This window comes from Alligator mississippiensis, chromosome 2 (assembly GCF_030867095.1).
Source record: "Alligator mississippiensis isolate rAllMis1 chromosome 2, rAllMis1, whole genome shotgun sequence".
Lineage (NCBI taxonomy): Eukaryota > Metazoa > Chordata > Crocodylia > Alligatoridae > Alligator > Alligator mississippiensis.
In genome coordinates, this window is record NC_081825.1 from 168602748 (window position 1) to 168620409 (window position 17662).

Genomic DNA, 17662 nt, shown 5'->3' on the forward strand with positions numbered 1-17662 from the left:
GGAGGACCAGTTCCTCCTGTTTGTTCTCCAAGCTCCTGGCATTGGTGTACAGACACGTAAGCATCCCATTGGAAGCCCTAGGCTTCCTTGCATTCCCAGGAGGACAGTGTTCCAGGGCTGGGGTAGGAATGGATTCCCTTGGGTGCCCTAACCTGTTGGTTTTGCAGCTGTTGCCTAGTGGGCTTGCTTTGGTGGTTGTCCACCCATCCCCCGGCAGGCTTAGTTTAAAGCCTGGTTGAGCAAGTCAGCCATTCTGGCTGAGAAGAGCTTCCTCCCCAGTGAAGTGATGTGGAAGCCATCTCTTCCCAGCAGACCAACCTCTCACCAAAGAGTGAACTGTGATCGTGGAAGCCAAAGCCTTCATGATGACACCAGCGCCAGTCTTCGATTGACTACCTCATTCTGTCTCTCCCTCCTCAGCCCATAACCCAGAACCAGGAGAATTGAGGAAAAAGCCACCAGTGCCCCCAACCCGCTAAGCCCCGCTCCCAGAGCCCTGTAGCCATTCATGACCCGGCTGTGATTGCTCCGAGTCATGTCATTTGCACCCACATGGATAAGGATCATAGGGTAGTGGCTGGAGGTCCGGACAAGTTTGGATCATGGAGCAGATCCTCAAGGAATCAATTTCTAGGCACTTGGAGGAAAAGGCGATTAGGAACAATCAGCATGGATTCATCAAGGGCAAGTTATGCCTAACCAACCTGACTGTCTTCTATGATGAGACGATCAGCTCTGTGGATGTGGTATACCTTGGTTTTATTTTAGCAAGGCTTTTGAAATAGTCTCCCACAACATTCTCACAGGCAAGTTAAGGAAGTATAGGTTGGATCAATGGACTGTAAGATAGATAGAAAACTGGCTGGAGCATCAAGCTCAGAGAGTAATAATCAGTGTTTCAATGTCTAGTTGGCAGCCAGTATCAAGTGGAGTGCCACAGGAGTCAGCCCTAGAGCCAGTTTTGTTTAATATCTTCATCGATGATGGCATACAGTGCACTCCGAGCAAGTTTGCAGTGGGGATAAACAGGAGGATAGGGCTAGGATTCAGAGTGACCTAGACAAGTTGGGGGACTGGGCCAAAAGGAATCTAATGAGATTCAACAAGGACAAGTGCAAAGTCCTGCACTTAAGACAGAACAATCTCGTGCACCAGTACAGGTTGGAGGCTGACTGGCTGAGCAGCAGCAGCTCTACAGAAAAGGACCTGGGGTTACAATAGACAATAAGCTGAATATGAGCCAGCAGTGTGTCCTTGTTGCCAAGAAGGCTAACAGCATACTGGGCTGCATTGGTAGTGATGCCAGCAGGTCAAGGGAAGTGATTATTCCCCTCTATTCAGCACTGGTGAGGTCACATCTGGAGTACTGTGTCCAGTTTTGGGTCCCCCCACTATAGAAGGGATGTGGACAAGCTGGAAAGTCCAGCAGCAGCAGAGAGCAACAAAAGTGGTTAGGGGGCTGAAGCATATGGCTTCTGAGGAGAAGCTGAGTGAGCTGGGCTTATTTAGTTTGGAGAAGAGAAGATGAAGGCTGCTATTGAATCCCCTCTAAGTGCCTGAAGGGTGGTTAAAGAGGATGGAGCTAGACTGTTCTCAGAGGTGGCAGATGACAGAACAAGGAGCAATGGTCTCGTTGCAGCAAGGAACTTTATCATAGAATCATAGAAGTAGGGTCGGAAGGGACCTTGTAGATCTTCAAGTCCGACCCCCTGCCTGGGCAGGAGGAAAACTGGGCTCAAATGACCCCAGCCAGGTAGGCATTGAGCTGCTTCTTAAAGGCCCCCAGGGTAGGAGCCAGCACCACTTCCCTTGGAAGTTGGTTCCAGATCCTAGCCGCCCTAACTGTGAAATACTTCTTACGGATATCTAATCTAAAACTACTTTCCAACAACTTGTTATTCCTTGTTATCCCGGGGGGTGCTAGGGGAAACAAGGTCTCCCCCAAACCCTTCTGGTCCCTAGTGAGTTTATAGACAGTCACCAGGTCCCCCCTCAGCCTTCTCTTGTGAAGGCTGAACAGGTTCAGGTCCCATAGCCTCTCATTGTAGGGTCTGCCCTGCTGTCCCCGGATCATGCGGATGGCCCTCCTCTGGACCCTCTCGATGTTGTCCACATCCCTCTTGAAGTGGGGTGCCTAGAACTGGACACAGTACTCCAGCTGCGGCCTGACCAGTGTCACGTAGAGGGGAGAATCACCTTCTTGGCCCTACTTGAGATGCACCTGTGGATGCACAATAAAGTCCGGTTAGCCCTGCCGACCGTGACCTTGCATCATCGGCCCATGTTCATCTTGGAGTCAATGATGATTCCAAGATCCCTTTCTGCCTCCGTGCTCTCAAGAAGGGAGTTTCCCCATCTTATAAGCATGCTGCCAGTTACTACTGCCCAAGTGCAGCACCCTGCACTTGTCCATATTGAAACGCATCCTGTTTTTGTTAGCCCACCCTTGCAACCTGCCCAGGTCTTTCTGCAGTCTCTCCCTCCCTACTAGCGTACCCACCTCACCCCAAATTTTGGTATCATCAGCAAATTTGAACAGGTTGCTTTTCACCCCGTCGTCCAAATCGCTGATAAAGAAATTGAACAGTGCGGGCCAAAGCACTGAGCCCTGGGGGACTCCGCTGCCCACTTCCCCCCAGGTCGAATATGACCTGTCCACCACCACCCTCTGAGTACGACCCTTCAGCCAATTTGCAATCCATCTGACTGTGTAGGCATCGATGCCACAGTCGCCTAGTTTTTTTAATGAGGACGGGGTGGTTGACAGTGTCAAAGGCCTTGCTGAAGTCCAGAAAGACTACAACCACGGTGACATCTGCATCCAATGCTTTTGTGACCTGATCATAAAAGGCAATCAGGTTGGTCTGATATGACCTGCCCCTAATGAAACCGTGCTGGCTGCCCTTGAGCATCATCCCCGATGCTGGCCCATCACAGATGTGCTCCTTGAGGATCTTCTCAAAGAGTTTCCCCAGGATTGAGGTAAGACTGATGGGCCTATAGTTGCCCAGGTCCTCCCTCCTCCCTTTTTAAAAGATGGGAACCACATTGGCCATCTTCCAATATAACCTAACTATTTAGGTTAAACCGTCTCACTAGGAGGGTGTTGTGAAATGGAACCAGCAGCCTGGGCCTGCTTCTTGCTGTCACATGCAGCTACTAGGACTTCACCGGGAAGCAGGGCTCCCTGCCACTTGATCCTTAAGCTCATCCTGAATAAATCACCATGCAACCAAGTTTCTAAATTTCATTTTCAGCAGATATGAATACCAATACAAGGAATTCTCAAAAATAACAGAGGTTCTGGATTGTAGCCTCATATCTACAGAACATGATAGCAGCTAGAAAGGAAAGCTTTACTTAAAATGTTAAAATTGTTACATGACAGAACATTGTAACATTGACAGAAGGATCCCATGCATAGTAATCACATCAGTACATAGCTGTAAGACAGTAAAGCATTCTTAAGTTCTGCCTTTAGCATGCTGTCTACACATCTGCCTCGGATGGAGTACCGCCGGAATTTCCAGTCTTTATTCAAGTCGACAGTACAAGGCAGGACGTCTCTTTCAGTCTGTCCCCCAACTTGTGCTTCTGGCAGATGGTCCTGGCTTGCTCTCTGCATACTGAAAACAGCCAGTCAGTGATGAGCTCGATGTAAAAGTTCCATGACCATCTTGCTCTCATCCGAATGCAGCCACAAATAAGGAGACTCAAGCCACAGGTATGGGTAAGAGTGCTGCCACACTGACCAGCATTTAATTTATTTTGAACATAAATAGTAAAACTAAGAATTAGTTACCATCAGCAGATTCAACAAATAAGCAAGCACAGAGAAAGAAAAAAATGTTAGGTTTAAATTCCTATATACACCTTCAAATATCTTGCACATCTGTTGGTGCCTGATACTATGACGCACCTCTTCATCACCACTGGGATATTCACAGGGATCTCCTGACACACTCGTTGTTTGGTCTCATGCACCAAGAGCACTAACACTCAGCACCTGAACATCCATGTTACACTAGGTTCTTCAAGTCCAGTGGGCTGTACTTAAGCAACTTATGCTCCTGGGCTTCAGCAAAAGCTTGCCACTAATTCTCAAAGAAGATGGTCACATTCATGATCTACATTTTTTCCCCCCCTCAGTCCTCTGGGATCTGGGTTTTCTGTCTGCTGCAGAAAACCACAGATTTTCCCCTTTAAAAGGAAAAAGATGCAGGAAACCATCTATTTCCCCTTGCAGGCTGGCAGTATTCCATCTGGGAAGGGGCTGTGAAGGGGCTGTGGGGAGTCGAAGGAGGGTGATTAGCAAGGATCCTGGGTTTTCTCTAATAAACAAATCCCCAATTTTCATGTTTAAAAAAGTAACCCAAAATCCACATTTTTTGTGATTAAAATAAAACGCCACTAATACAGTATAACCTAAAAAATCCGGAATTCTCAAAAAACCAGCATTTTAAGCTTTCTTCTCCACTCCCCCAGGCATGGAGGGGGAAGCTTGCACGTGGCGGCTCCTGGCACCATCCACCATCCCACGCTGCTGCTCTGCATGTGGCTGCTGCTCCAGGACCGGCCACCACCCCCGACGCAGAGGGGGAAAGCTTGCACATAGCTGCTATTGCCATCATCCACCACCCTACTTCATGTGCAGCCACTGCTCTGGTTTCAAACAAATGGAATTTTAAAATTTCCTGGAGGTGCTCAATCCCGAGTACGCTGGATTTATGAGGTTATACTGTACATAGATAGATATATATTATGGTATTTCACTTTGATCATGGAAAAATGTGGATTTTGGGTTATGTTTTAACCTGAAAATTGGGGATTTTTTTTTTTTTTTTTTAAATCAGAGAAAGCCAAGATCCCTGGTGATTAGGCAGGGGACACCACATGCGTGTGTACACACACACACAGCATCCAGGCAGCATGCTGGAGAATAGCTCCCACAGTTCCCTACAGGTAAGTTTATGGGAAGTGGCAGGGAGGGGCACAGGCCATACACAGGTGACATGGCTGTGTGGGGGGGCATGCCCAAGATTTCTGTGCCTACAATGGGGCACTGGGCTGGACCAGCTCCAGGCAGAAGCTGTTTGCACAGCCCAGTGGGTGGGACCCAGCGTGAGAGGGAGTGCCGCACCGCCATGGCCAAAGTGAAACACCTCCTGCCCGCCCAGCAGCAGCAGCAGCAAAGGCACAACTCCATGCCAATGCTGCCATGCCTCACTAGGGCAGGGTGGCACTTCCTCCAGCATTGGGTCCTGCCCGCTGCGCTGCAGAGGTGGCTCCTGCCCAGAGCTGGTTTGGTCCAGCTGCAGCCCTGCTCCCTATTGTTGGCACAGAAATCTCAGGAAACACATGCCCCCCCTCCCCTCTTCACACTGAGGATGCTGGGGGTGGGGGCAGCAGGTCTGGAGTGAGGGATACCAGCTGTGCTGGAGGGGCCTTGGGTCAGGAATCAGAATCACTGGCAGGGCTGGGGGTCGGTAGTGAAGGGTACCAGCACAGCTGGGGAAGCTGTGGCTTAGGAGTGAGGGGCAACAACATAGGTAGGGCACAAATATGTCAGGGTTGTTCAGCACCAAAGCCGCCGGGGGGGGCAGCAGTGAGGTGGGCAGCCACAGCTAGACCCGCATCTTCATGAGTGAAGGGGTCAGGGGAAAGCTCTGATCTTCCACAATAAAAAACCAAAATAAAATCAAACACCAAAATTTACAGAACAAATTTTATTATAGAACTGTCAGTTAATCGGTTAACTCATGCAATTAATGCAAAACCAAATGAATGTGTTAATTTTTTTTAATTGTGTTAATCGCACACATCATTTTGACCGGTGGAGTGGATCAGTTCTGGACCAGCCAGAACCTGCATTCAGAGCCCCAACCCTGGCCCACCCTGTGCCAGCTCTGGACTCACCCACCCATGTTGTGCAGGAACAGCAGCGAGGTAGAAGCTGCTATTTAGCACAGGGGAAAAGCAGCCCCCTCCCCCTTACTGCTGCTGGGCCCTTCTTGCTGCAGCAGCCCAGAGCCTGTGCCTAGATTGCCCTGCGTTTCCTCTCTGCTGCCATCACCGCTGGCTCTGGGTGGCCCAGCAGGGCAGTGGTGGCAGGGCAGTGTAGCTGCAGGGCAGCCTGACCATGGGCTTCAGGCAGCTGCAGCAAAAGAAGCCCAGCTGTGGTGAGGGGGGCCCCTCGCTTTTCCTCCGTGCTAAGCAGCAGCTTCTACCCGGCTGCTGCTGCTGCTCAGTGTGGGCAGATGAGTCTGGAGCAGATGCAGGTTCAGATCGGGGCTGTTTGCACAGGTTCTGACTCTGGTCGAGCCAAGTCCAGAGCAGGCGCAGGGCAGGCTGGGGCTGTTGGTGGTGGCAGAGAAGACCTGCAGGGCTCATGGGCTGTTGGGTGGGAGGAGGAGGCTGACTATTGTTTAACTGTGCAATTAATTGCAACTTTTTTCTTCTTCTCACAATTAAGTCTCACAATTAAATTGCAATTAATTTTTTTAATAGTTTGTTGGCCCTATTTTACCAATAATGATTGAGGCACGGATAGGCTTTCAAATTGCTTTAAAACTGTAAATATATCAATATCTTAGAGGAAGTCAGGTTCCCTTCTCATGAGTTACAGCAGTATCCAGTCTTACTGAGTTATAGCTGCCTCGGATGGTGTTTTACAGCAAGCATCCCTAGTGATGCTCGAGATGGTCTTGATCAGCTGGTCCTCTACAGCATTATGATTTGGGTATGATTTGGTTCTCATACCCCAAAATCTGTGGCATCTTGTTCCAGTTGTCAAAGTGGATGGCTCTGTTGAACGGGAAGCAGATTAAGAAGGCGCACCGGATGAAGTGCCAACCTGTAAAGTAGCTGAAGTTACCAGCAAGCCAGAAGCGGCCACTAACCTCTCATTTCAAGGTAACCTCGAAGACTTTGCCTTGGTAGCATTTCCCTTTTGGGTAACTGATGTATTTGAATGGCATGGCCTCTTTCAAGGGGTTACACTGATCAGGCTGGTATTAGGGGCCAGAAGCAGGGAAGACACCTACCTCTTTAACACAGGCGCAGACAATTATTTTGCATCCAGAGCCACTTAACGAGTTTTGGTAAGCTACCGAGGGCCACATGGGTAGCCCCATCCCTTGACAGTTGCCCCTCCTTCTTATTGCCATCTTGGGACCAGAAGTCCCTCCCCTTATCTCCCCCTACCCACCCACAATACTCCTTTTGGGTGAGAGGGGTTGCCATCTTAGAACCAGAAAAAAACCAAATCACACACTAAAAAAACCAAATATCGACTACAACATTATAAACAATTTTTTTTGTCATGATTTGTGTTTGCGTAGTTCATATAGAGGCAATTGCATAATAACTCAAAAATAAATTCTTTGTTTTGTATATTGTGTGGTGGGGTGTAGGCATATATGGTGGGGTGTGTATGGTAGGTGTGGAGGGTGTGGTGGAGGTTGGGGGTGTGTGGGGACCCCCACCCACTAAATCCATGGTGCAGCAGCAGCAGGTGGGGTGCTCAGAGTGCCAGCACCCAGAGGGGTACGGCTCTGGCCAGTGCTGCACATTGCAGAGAGGGACACATCCTCCGCTGTGCTGCCTGTATCGCAGGTGATCCTTGCCACTCACATGCAGCCCCCATACTCACACAGCAGGGAAGGGAAGTCCCATGTGATAGAGCACTTCGCTCCCACCCTGAGTGGAAGGGCTGGGCGGGGTACAATTTGTTGGGGGGCTCCACGGACCAAATGAAAGTGGTGGGCGGGCTGGATTCGGCCTGTGAACCATATATTTTGCCTGCTCCTGCCTTAACACTTGCCACTCCTCAAACCACATTCAGCAACAGTCAAAAGACTTCTAAGAGGCACTGCATGAAACTGGGTACAGAGCCAAAGTAAGGCGAAGTCCCCACAATCTCATCCAAACTCTTCCTCCAGTGGCCTGCTCAGGAACTTCGCCAGGCCAGTTACCCCACAAATAGGTAAAGGCCAGTCAGGAACCAGATGCTTATGCTTTGCTAGCAATCACCCTGGCTTTGCCTAACAGCTGAACATTATGCACTTGTCAGAGTAGAGTAGCAGATAACATACACTAACATGAGAACAACCAAAGGAATACTAATCCCAGCTTCAACTTGGTTCCACACCCTCTCACATCTTAACCCATCCCACGCCAAAGAAATTCAAAATACAAAGACAAAACCAAGACCTGATTACTAACCCTGTAGACAAGAGGTGGCCAACTTGTGGCACAGGAAGCCTCCATGTGTGGCATGCAGCAGACTAGGGTAGAGAGCAGAAGACACAGCAGCAGATCAGGCGGGGTAAAGAGAGTAGGAAGCAGAGCAGCCTATCAGCCAGGAGGAGATTAAAGCAACAGAAAGGGCATGGGGCTAATTTCCCAGAAAGGTTGGACCTCACTGCTATAGACAAACAATGCATGGATCACAGAGACTGGTAAGAGAACCTCACACAAGTAACTGCAGTGTCAATTGCACAAAATAAAAAAAAAAGTTAGGGATCTTTTAAATACACACCTGTGTAGAAGACATCCAAATAAAATATCTAATGAACGTCTGCCTTCTACATCCCTCTGGAAAAACAGGACATGACTAATTCTGTGTCAACAGAAGCCTCAAAGTAGATGACAAACTTCAAAAGCAACCATTAATATTATTTTTCAAGACAACATAAAAAATGAGGTATTGGCCAGCTCTACACTGCAGACTTCAGTTTACTTTCTTGTTTTGTAGATCTATTCAATATTTTAGAGTGGAATAAAAATACTAGTTGACATTGGCTCTGCACTTATTTAAGAACTTGAAATTTCATCTTGTATTACTAACTACCATATACTTCTAATGTTTATTCGTTCATCCAGCTAGTTCCAAGCAAACTACAAGGTTACTAATAACTACAGTATGATTTTGTCCCCATGTACCTTGATGGTTTTAATAAACTACACATCTGGGATACAATCCAAGTAATTTCTGCCAAAACAAGCAGAAGGGATGTCCAACTGACCCACTGTATGTGCTAGGCCACAGCAGAGCTGACAAGGTATGGAGCTTCAGCAAATGCTGCGAGTAGAAGTATGGAGACCCATCTATTTTCTAGTTAATTAATTTTTTACATAAAGTACCTTTGCCAGTAGAGTTGATAGGAAAAATATGCACTTTATTTTGCATATATTTAGGTAAAATAATAGTGTGGGTACTGATTTTAAAAAGTATTTTAGGGATAATTCAGGAATTTACAGTGTTATGACACTACAGATTCCTGACATTGCAAGGACAGGAAATAGTCTTTGGTGAACTTTAATAGAGACCCACAAAACAGGACCATGTCCCCTGCTACAGAGAAAGGCACAAACCCCCAAAATTGATGACACTGATTATCAGGGATCCTGGTTTTCTCCGACTAAAAGTTGCAAATTCTCTTATTAAAAACCCAAAATCCGTAATAAAAATTAAAGCCCCCCTCCCCCCCCAAGTCTCAACAGCCCTCCTGATACCCCTCGCAACAGCCCCCCAGAGCTACAGGCACAGACAGTGACAGTGACACCCAGCCCAGCAGGTAAGTGTGTGTGGGGGGAAGGGGCGGGGGAAAAGGAAGGTGCTGGGAGGGTAGATCAAGAGGGAAAGCGTGCCCGTGCCCACTCCCAAGAGCAGGGCCAGGGGGTGAGGGCAGAGGCGCCACTCCGTGGGCCACACACATGCCAGCCAGCCTGACAGGAGGTTCGCACACAGAGGCTGCCACTGCAACTCTGCCACTGCACCCTGCGCTACCATCCCACGGCCACCTGCATGGCTTTGTTGGCAAGTTGCAAAGGGCGTGGCAGTGCGGTGGCAACCACCATGTGTGGGCCACATACGTGTTGCCTGGCCAGGAGGGGTGGAACAGGGGGCTTGCATGCAGTGGCATGCCCTGCAACCGGCTGCACAGCTCCATGGTGGTGCAGGCTGGGGGGGGCTTTGCGGGCAAGCGCTGCCACTGTGGAGCAATACCCTTTGCCTCTGGATCCTAGAGGTAAGTGGGGCTTGGGGGCTGTGGGGCAGGACTGGGGAAGATGGTTGGGGGCTGATGAAGCAGGGGGTGCTGCCAGCCCCAGGCAGCACACCACAGCTGGGAGCAGGGCCAGGGGGTGAGGGCAGGGCGACACAATGACTTGCACGTGGTAGCTGCTGCCGCTTACCTGGAGGGCCATGATAGCCATTCCCATCCCCATCCCCCACCCCGTGTCAGCCGTACAGCTTCGAGTATGGATCCGCAGCAGCAGTCACTGCTGGCATGGCCCTCCAGGTAAGCCACAGAGACTGCCTGTGCCAGTGGTGACTGCCGCTGCCTACAAAACCTCCCGCTGCTGCTGCAGAGCTGTGCTCGGAGCTGTGCAGCTGGCAGCAGCGGCACAGCGTGGTGGTGGGGATGGCTGCGTGCTGCCTGGCCACCACCATGCTGCGGCTGCCACCTGGTGGCCAGCCACACAGCTCTGGGCACAGCTCTGTAGCGGCAGTGAGAGGTTTTTGCAGGCAGCGTCTGTCACTGCCCTCCAGGCAAGCGGCAGCAGCCGCTGTGTGCGAGCCCCGCCCCCCGCCTCCCCCCAATCATCTTTCCCAGCCCTGCTCCACTTACCTGCCCCACTTACCTCTATGCTCCAGGGGAGAAGGGCAAGTCGGAGCCTGAGCCCAGCCTTGGCTGTCTCAGAGGCTCAGGCCCTGCCCTTCCCCTTCCTCCTCTGGGTAGGGCGGAGGGTTTCCCACCCTTTCTGCGATGGGCTCTTGCAGACTGCAGCTGTGCCAGCCTCCAAGAGCTCTTTGCAAAAGCGGAGAATCCACGGATTTCTCTGCTAAAAAGGGAAATCTGCGTTTTCTCCGATAAAAATATGGAATCCATGGTTTTCTCCATTTTTCCGTGGGAAACAGAAAACCCAGATCCCTGCTGATCTTGAAGTAAGATTCCCTTCCAGATGCCAATGTGGCAACCAGTCTGATCTTCAGGGGAAGAGCGAGACTCTTTAGAGAGGAACCTCTGGGTTTTAAGTCCCATCAGAAGCATCAGCACACACCAGTCAAAATCCACAATCTTGGCTGCACAGTACACCCACTGCTTCTAAACCAGGCAAAAAAAAACAACCCCCCCCCAACCATGATACCCATAGAGATAGCAGAGGGAACACTTCCTTCTCAGTCGCACATGGAAACTAGCAGAGCCCAGAAGCCAGGGCAGGATAGCAGGATAGGTGGGAGGCAAGTGAGACACCCAATACTCTGTACTGCAACCCAGGGACTGCAAACAGCCAATGCATCAGACACAGTAACTGGAGAACCAGAATTCCCTTTTCTATCATCCTACCCCTCTTTGTCCAGCTCCAAAATGTTCGTGGAGCTCTGCTTCATCCTCCTGCTGCTGAGCAGAATTTTCTCTAATTTCTATCTGCTCTGGGCTGCAGAGCTCTGATCTGAATGATGCACAGGGGAGTCTCTTCACAATGCACTCCAGGCACTTTTAGTCCCAGATAACCTTTGACCAATGCTTATCCATCCTCTTCTTTAAAGTCTCCCATGAAGGAGATTTCACAGCTTCCCTAGGTAAGCAATTTATTCCACCGCCCCACTGTTCTAACAGGAAAAAAAAAATTTTTTTTCTCACAGCCAACCAAAACTCAAAATTGCAGCAATTCAAGTTATTGTAATGAAGTAAGAAAAGTATTTTCCCTCTTTATAACAGCACTCAAGGTATTTGAAGACTATGTCTCCCACCTTAATCACCTTTGCTGCAAGTTAAAGATGCCTAGTTCTCTCAACCTTTCCTTGTATACCTTGTCTTCCAAACCATTTATCATTTTATTGCCCACCACCCTTCCTTCTACATATCCTTTTTAAAAATGTGGAGCCCAAAACTGTACATTCTAGGTGAGGCCTAACCAGTGCCAGATAGAGTAGCACTATCATCCTTCTTACACCCTATATTTCTGTTGCTGCAAGCCAAATTGCATTTTTTTGTAGTGCGTGACATCCTGACTCGTACCAAGTCTGTAACCCACCAGGGCCAAAAAAACCTACTCTTTCCAGGGCTACCATCAAGCCAGTTATCACCCATTCTGTATTTGTGCTTTTGATTATTCTTCCCTACATGTAGCATCTTGCATTTGTCAGTATTGAACTCCATCCTTTTGTTGTTCCTACTTTTGCCACAAATGTTTGTTTCTACGTCCATTAAATTTCATTCCAGTATGAAGAATGTCTACTGCCTAATTACTGGTTTGCAGGCACAAAAGACTGCCAATCTTAAGATTTGTTCACAGACCTATATCAATTTATGAAGTACGTTAAGAACTAAAATGGAATTTAAAAGCTATTTTGTGAGGTCAACGAGCATAGTGGACATTACTAAGTCCCCATCACCGACTTGGATAAAAGAGAATTAAAGGCAACTGGAGTCATACTATCCTATATCCCCACAGGTGAGGGCATGAAAGTCTAAGCAGTTGGCTCAAAAGTTGCTTGCATGAGACACATAGAGACAGAGACAATTAAAGGTACCACAGAAATAGAATTCTGTCCCCATAACTATTACCATGCCAAGGAAGATTCTTATATCACCAGTGATAGACAAGCCTCCAAAGTTCAGCCTGTTTTTCATAACTAGCACAGGAAGCAGTTTTATAGCATCCAATATTTATTCATTAGTATTTTGTCTTGCAGGTAACTACAAGCCTCAACTAGAAATTATAGTCAAATTATGCTATGGGCTGTTTGCAACCCCTGTTGAGGTGACCAAAAAAGTTGATGAAATACTCTAACAATTATAAGTTATTTCCCCCTGAATTATATGTGAACTTTGTTCACTTGGCTTAGTCATCATCCAATTAAAAATTCCTTATCTACCTAGCTTTAAGTTACAAGACTAAACATTAGTTGGCTACCACAGTCTTAGGACAATAGACCTGGTGGGGAGAACTAGTCAACACCATTAACTGAAAAGAAATAAAAGTATAGTAATTAAACATTTTTCAAAGTTTAAGTAAATGTTATATACAAATTAAGATAAGTTTAAAGAAACCTAATTACCACAAGTATTTTTCTTTGTACTTTGAGCAGGTATTCAAAACCTTACTTATGGAGAAAAAAAAAAATCATATCATGCTCAAGCTTACCGCAAGGACAAAATAATTTTTCTGAAGCTTTGCTCACAATACAATTTAAATAAAAGTAAATGGTTTAAGAAATTTGGCACTTATGGCAGTAACCTTTGAGGAGATGAATTTTGACAGAACAAGCCATCAACTTTCCATATAAAAGGTTAATTAATTAAAAAGCCCCATGCATAAGGCATATCTCAACAAATTAAAATTAAACTATTAGCAATTGTACATAATTACTAAGATTTACAAGCCATAAACAGGGTCTTTTGACACTAATTCACCTAAACCTTCAACAGAGCAATTGTGACAAAAGATAACTCATAACTATTTTTCCTTTATAGCCAGTTGTATGCAATAATTCTGTTGGTTTTAACTTTCCTAAAAACCCCCCAAAATGACACACATAAGATCGTTTAGCTCTGACTTTTAAAAGGTTTCACTACTGGCTGCTGGCTTGGACTACCGAGTTGATTCCAATGCAGACTACCACAGGAGCATTGGAAGGGCCTGAATAACCAGGGCAGAGAGACCCAGAAATAAGCACCCCCCATTCTTCTCTACAGGATACTAAAAAGGTAGTTGGGGTACTCAAACAGCCTCAGCTTTCCAACGTAGCCTGTGATAAACAGAGGGTATAAGACAGCACAAACATGTCTACAAATGAATTCTATGCAAATGTTATGCCACAGACCTCTAAATACCTCAAGCGCACTGTATCATTGACAGAGTTAAGGACATTTGGGTACCTTAGTTGGGCTCTTGCCTAGCAAAAGTTTCTTTGATTTCTTTTGAGCAACACTGTGCTGTAGACAGAACCTGACTTGCATTCACACGACCTGGAGACTAGTCTCAGCTCAGCTGCTGGCTAACCTATGTCACTTTGCCTTGGCCTCCCCTTCTGCGACACAGGGAGAAACGCACACAGAGGACCTGGAGAAGAGCCTCCCTATCCTGACATACCCACACAGCAGGCAAGGCGAAAGAGACGTGCCATGATGTGGAGCCACAGTGCTGAATGTCTGAGTTTAGAGGGTTTTTTGCATCGGGACGAGGGCAGGATCCAGTCCTCACCTGAGCTTGTTTCTCCGGGCACCGCGCGTCTGTACCCGGCCCCTCAAAGCCGGACCGCGGCTCTCTGCGCTTCTCCCTCAGCCCCCGCCGGCTCGGGCGGGAATGCCCTTCCAGCGGGGTGACGCGGCGCTGGCGGCTGGGGGTGCTGCTGCCCCGGCCGGGAAGGAAGCGCGGATCTCCCGCTGCAGCGGCGGGGGAACCCGGCCCACAGGCGCGCAGATCCAACGGCAGCGGCGCGGAGTGTCGGGGCGGGGCAAGGCCGCACTCACCTTCTCGCAGAGGCTGCGGACCTGGCTCTCGCTCAGCTGCTTGCACTCATTGAGCTGCTCGATCCACTGGTCCAGCTCCTTGGCGAAGCCCTTCTCCTCCATGGCGGCGGCGCTGCCCGCCGCGGGCTCCCGCGCGGCCCAGGCCTAGCCAACGCTCACGGCCAACGACGGCGGCACGAAGCCCGCTCCGCACCCGGTCTCGGCCCGCGCCGCGTAATGGCTGCCGCCGCGCTGCGCACTTCCGGCCCCTCCTCCGCCCGGCGCGGCGCACTTTCCGGCCCGCCCGCGGCGGCGCAGGAGATAGAGGCCGCTTCCGTAAGCGCATGCGCGCGCTCCGACCCGTCCTGTGCCCAGGGAGCCCGCAGGGCAATGGCTCAGCTGTACCTTGGGCCGCGGTCTCTACCGGTCGTCCTTTTGCCACCTGCAGAGCTGACCCCGCACCTCTCCTTCCCTTCATGTCACGCTGCACCCATCAAGGGCCCTACTGCCCCTTCCGCCCGCACCACGACTCTTCTAAACACACCGTGGTGGGCAATTATTTGGGCTGGAGGACCTCTTTGGGAGTTTTGGTGGGCACCCCCTCCCGCGGCCACAGCTCACCGAAGCTTCCTAAGTGCTCTGCCCCGCGTTCAGGCCGCAAGCAGGCAGGGAGCGGCAGCCAGCAGGAGCACGATGGGTGGGCGATGGCAGTGTGGGGCCAGGGCCCCCGGCAGAGCCGGGACCGCTCCTTGCATACCGCTACCATGGGCACCCGTTCCCTGGGCAGGGGCATGTGGGGAGCGGATTGCCGATCGTGGCTCTGCCCCAGGCCTGGCCCCACATTGTCATGCCCAGGGTCTCCATGGAGACTGGCCAGGACCCGTGCAGACAGGGCACATGGCTGGGCAGATGGGCTGGGGCTGCTGCCCTGTGGGGAACAGCATCTGGGAGGAGGACGGGCTGGGGGCAGGGCTGGGGCTGGGATCAGGACTGCAGGGCCACGGCAGCACGGGGTCAGGGCCCAGGCCTGGGGCAGAGCTGTAATCTGCTCCCTGCATGCCTCTGCCTGGGGAACCGCAGGGACCCCATCGCAGGGACATGCAGGCAGTGGCTTGTGGCTCTGCCCTTGGCTCTGCCCCTGCACTGCGAGCACCCTATGGTCCTGGTTCTGGATGCTCCCTGCCTGGCAGCAGCCCCATCACATGCACTCAGCAGCCTGCCCTGCCCACACAGGTCCGGGCTGGTTTCCGTGGAGACCCCACCTGCATCCAGCTGCTGCAGGGGCTGCTGGGAAGTGAGTCCAGCTGCTGTGCTGCCCCAGCCCTGCGGTGCACCCAGGGGCAGCAGAACTGGCCACATAAGCCATGGCCCAGTCTTCCTCCCACACCTGGATCAGGAGGGGCTGAAAGACCTGCCATGAGCCAGACAAAATCCCTTGGCAGGCTGGATTTGACCTGTGGTCTGAATTTTGGCCACCCTTGCTCTAAACACACCAATGCACCTCTCTGCCACCCACAGCCCCATGCCCAAACTAGGGCTGTCCAACTTCTGAGTGGCTTAGGACTTCATGCTGTACAGACTCTCCAGGCCCCCCAACTGTGTGGGCCCAGCAGGCTGCCCTGCCCAGTTCCCAGGTTTAGAGGAAGTGGCAGGAAGTAGAAGCTGGAGGGGAGCCCCGAGACCCCCAATAGCCATAGCTGTGGTAGCAGCGGAAGCAGCAGCAGGAGTGATGGGGGAGCTGTGCCTTGGTTAGAGCCCATGGGCTACCAATTGGACAACTCTGTCCTAAACTATAGCCTCACCACACATCCCTTTACACTAAGTCAGTTTTCTTCTCTAAGTGTGCTCCACAGCCCATTTCTCCTCCCAAGGTACATCACCAACCATAACACGCATTTTTCCTCCCCCCATTTCTTATACATGCATCCTCACTACAGACCCCAATACTAATGCAACTATTTAAGCTCTGTCACAAACCCCCAATGTTCATGGAACGTCATGCATGTTTTCCTGAATTAGATTTGCTTTATGGCATGTACAGATAACTTGAGAGAAGCTGTACCTGGCTTTTGTCATTCATATGTTTGTATGAATTATGGTATTTGATATGAATGTATTCTTATATTTTTATAGTATTACTTAGGAAGGGTTGACTAAGAATTTGCATCAGAGTTGGCTAAGCTTAATCATTGGCCGGATAGGCCTTTGTGGACTAATCCCAGACACTTGCGTCTGGCCATTCCAAAGATGAACTGACATTTTAAAGGGAAGAGTAGCCAAGGTAACACCTAAAAACAATCTAATAGGAAGATTTGTATTTCTCACAGTAGGGAGAATAAGACAAAGTTTATAATGTACTAAGGTAATTGAAAACCAAGGATATGGAATTAGCAGTCTTCATATCTGGTATTTCCTTGTTATAGTTAGATCAGGAATCACACCCAACCTGCCAGTCAGATACCCAGAAGCAGGAAGTTGTATGCACAATATATGTTTCCTGAAAATTCAGTAGAGAAGTGTAAACCATCTGATAAGGACAAGTATTTAAGAGTTGCCATGGCAACTAAAGTTTCTCAGGCATTGGGTGCTCTGGTCCCTCCTGTGGCCAACATGACCTAGGGCTAGGCAACATGAGCTCACAGATTAGCAGAGACTTTGGCTTGGTCATAAGTAGAAGCTGGAGGGGCTAAGATGCAGAGAAAAGAATAAATCAGAGATCTTAGTTATTGGTTTATTTTCATATCTCTGTCTGTATGCAGCATACAGTTACTGATTCTTCTGTTTTCATTTGTTTTTCTAATAAATCTTTTTGTTATCTTTTATAACTTACCGTCTGTGTGGTAACTATGAGTTCAGAGCATTTGAGCAAACAGGTAGGTCTTTTCTCCAAAGGAGAGGGTCAGTATTTTCTAAGCACATGCTAGATAATAAGTATGATTCTTAAGCTGGCAAAACTTCCTCAGCCAAGAGCTAATAGGACCTGGGTGAGATTGGTAAAGTTAAGGCACCCTTGGGTGGTCCCAGTAGTCAAGCAGCAGATGCCAGAGAGGGGTTTGGAGCTGAAGGAGACACCTGAAGGTATAAGAGTACCTCAGAGCATCTCAAAGGTGTAGTTGACAGAATCCATGTGTGTGTGTCAGAAGGCCTCCATCCACAGGTGCTCTACCATTTATACACACAACTCCCTCCTCCCTTGT

At 49.4% G+C, this 17662-nt stretch overlaps 1 protein-coding gene across 1 annotated transcript in view; it reads right to left on the reverse strand.

Annotated features, from left to right (window-relative positions):
• PPP2CB (protein phosphatase 2 catalytic subunit beta) overlaps positions 1-14715 on the reverse strand; it is a 50294-nt gene extending 35579 nt beyond the window's left edge. Inside the window, exon 1 of the mRNA XM_006270034.4 lies at positions 14487-14715. Within this exon, the coding sequence (XP_006270096.1) occupies positions 14487-14588 (102 nt within the window). The 5' untranslated portion in view covers positions 14589-14715. The remainder of the gene's footprint in view (positions 1-14486) is intronic.
• Positions 14716-17662: the final 2947 nt, after the last annotated feature.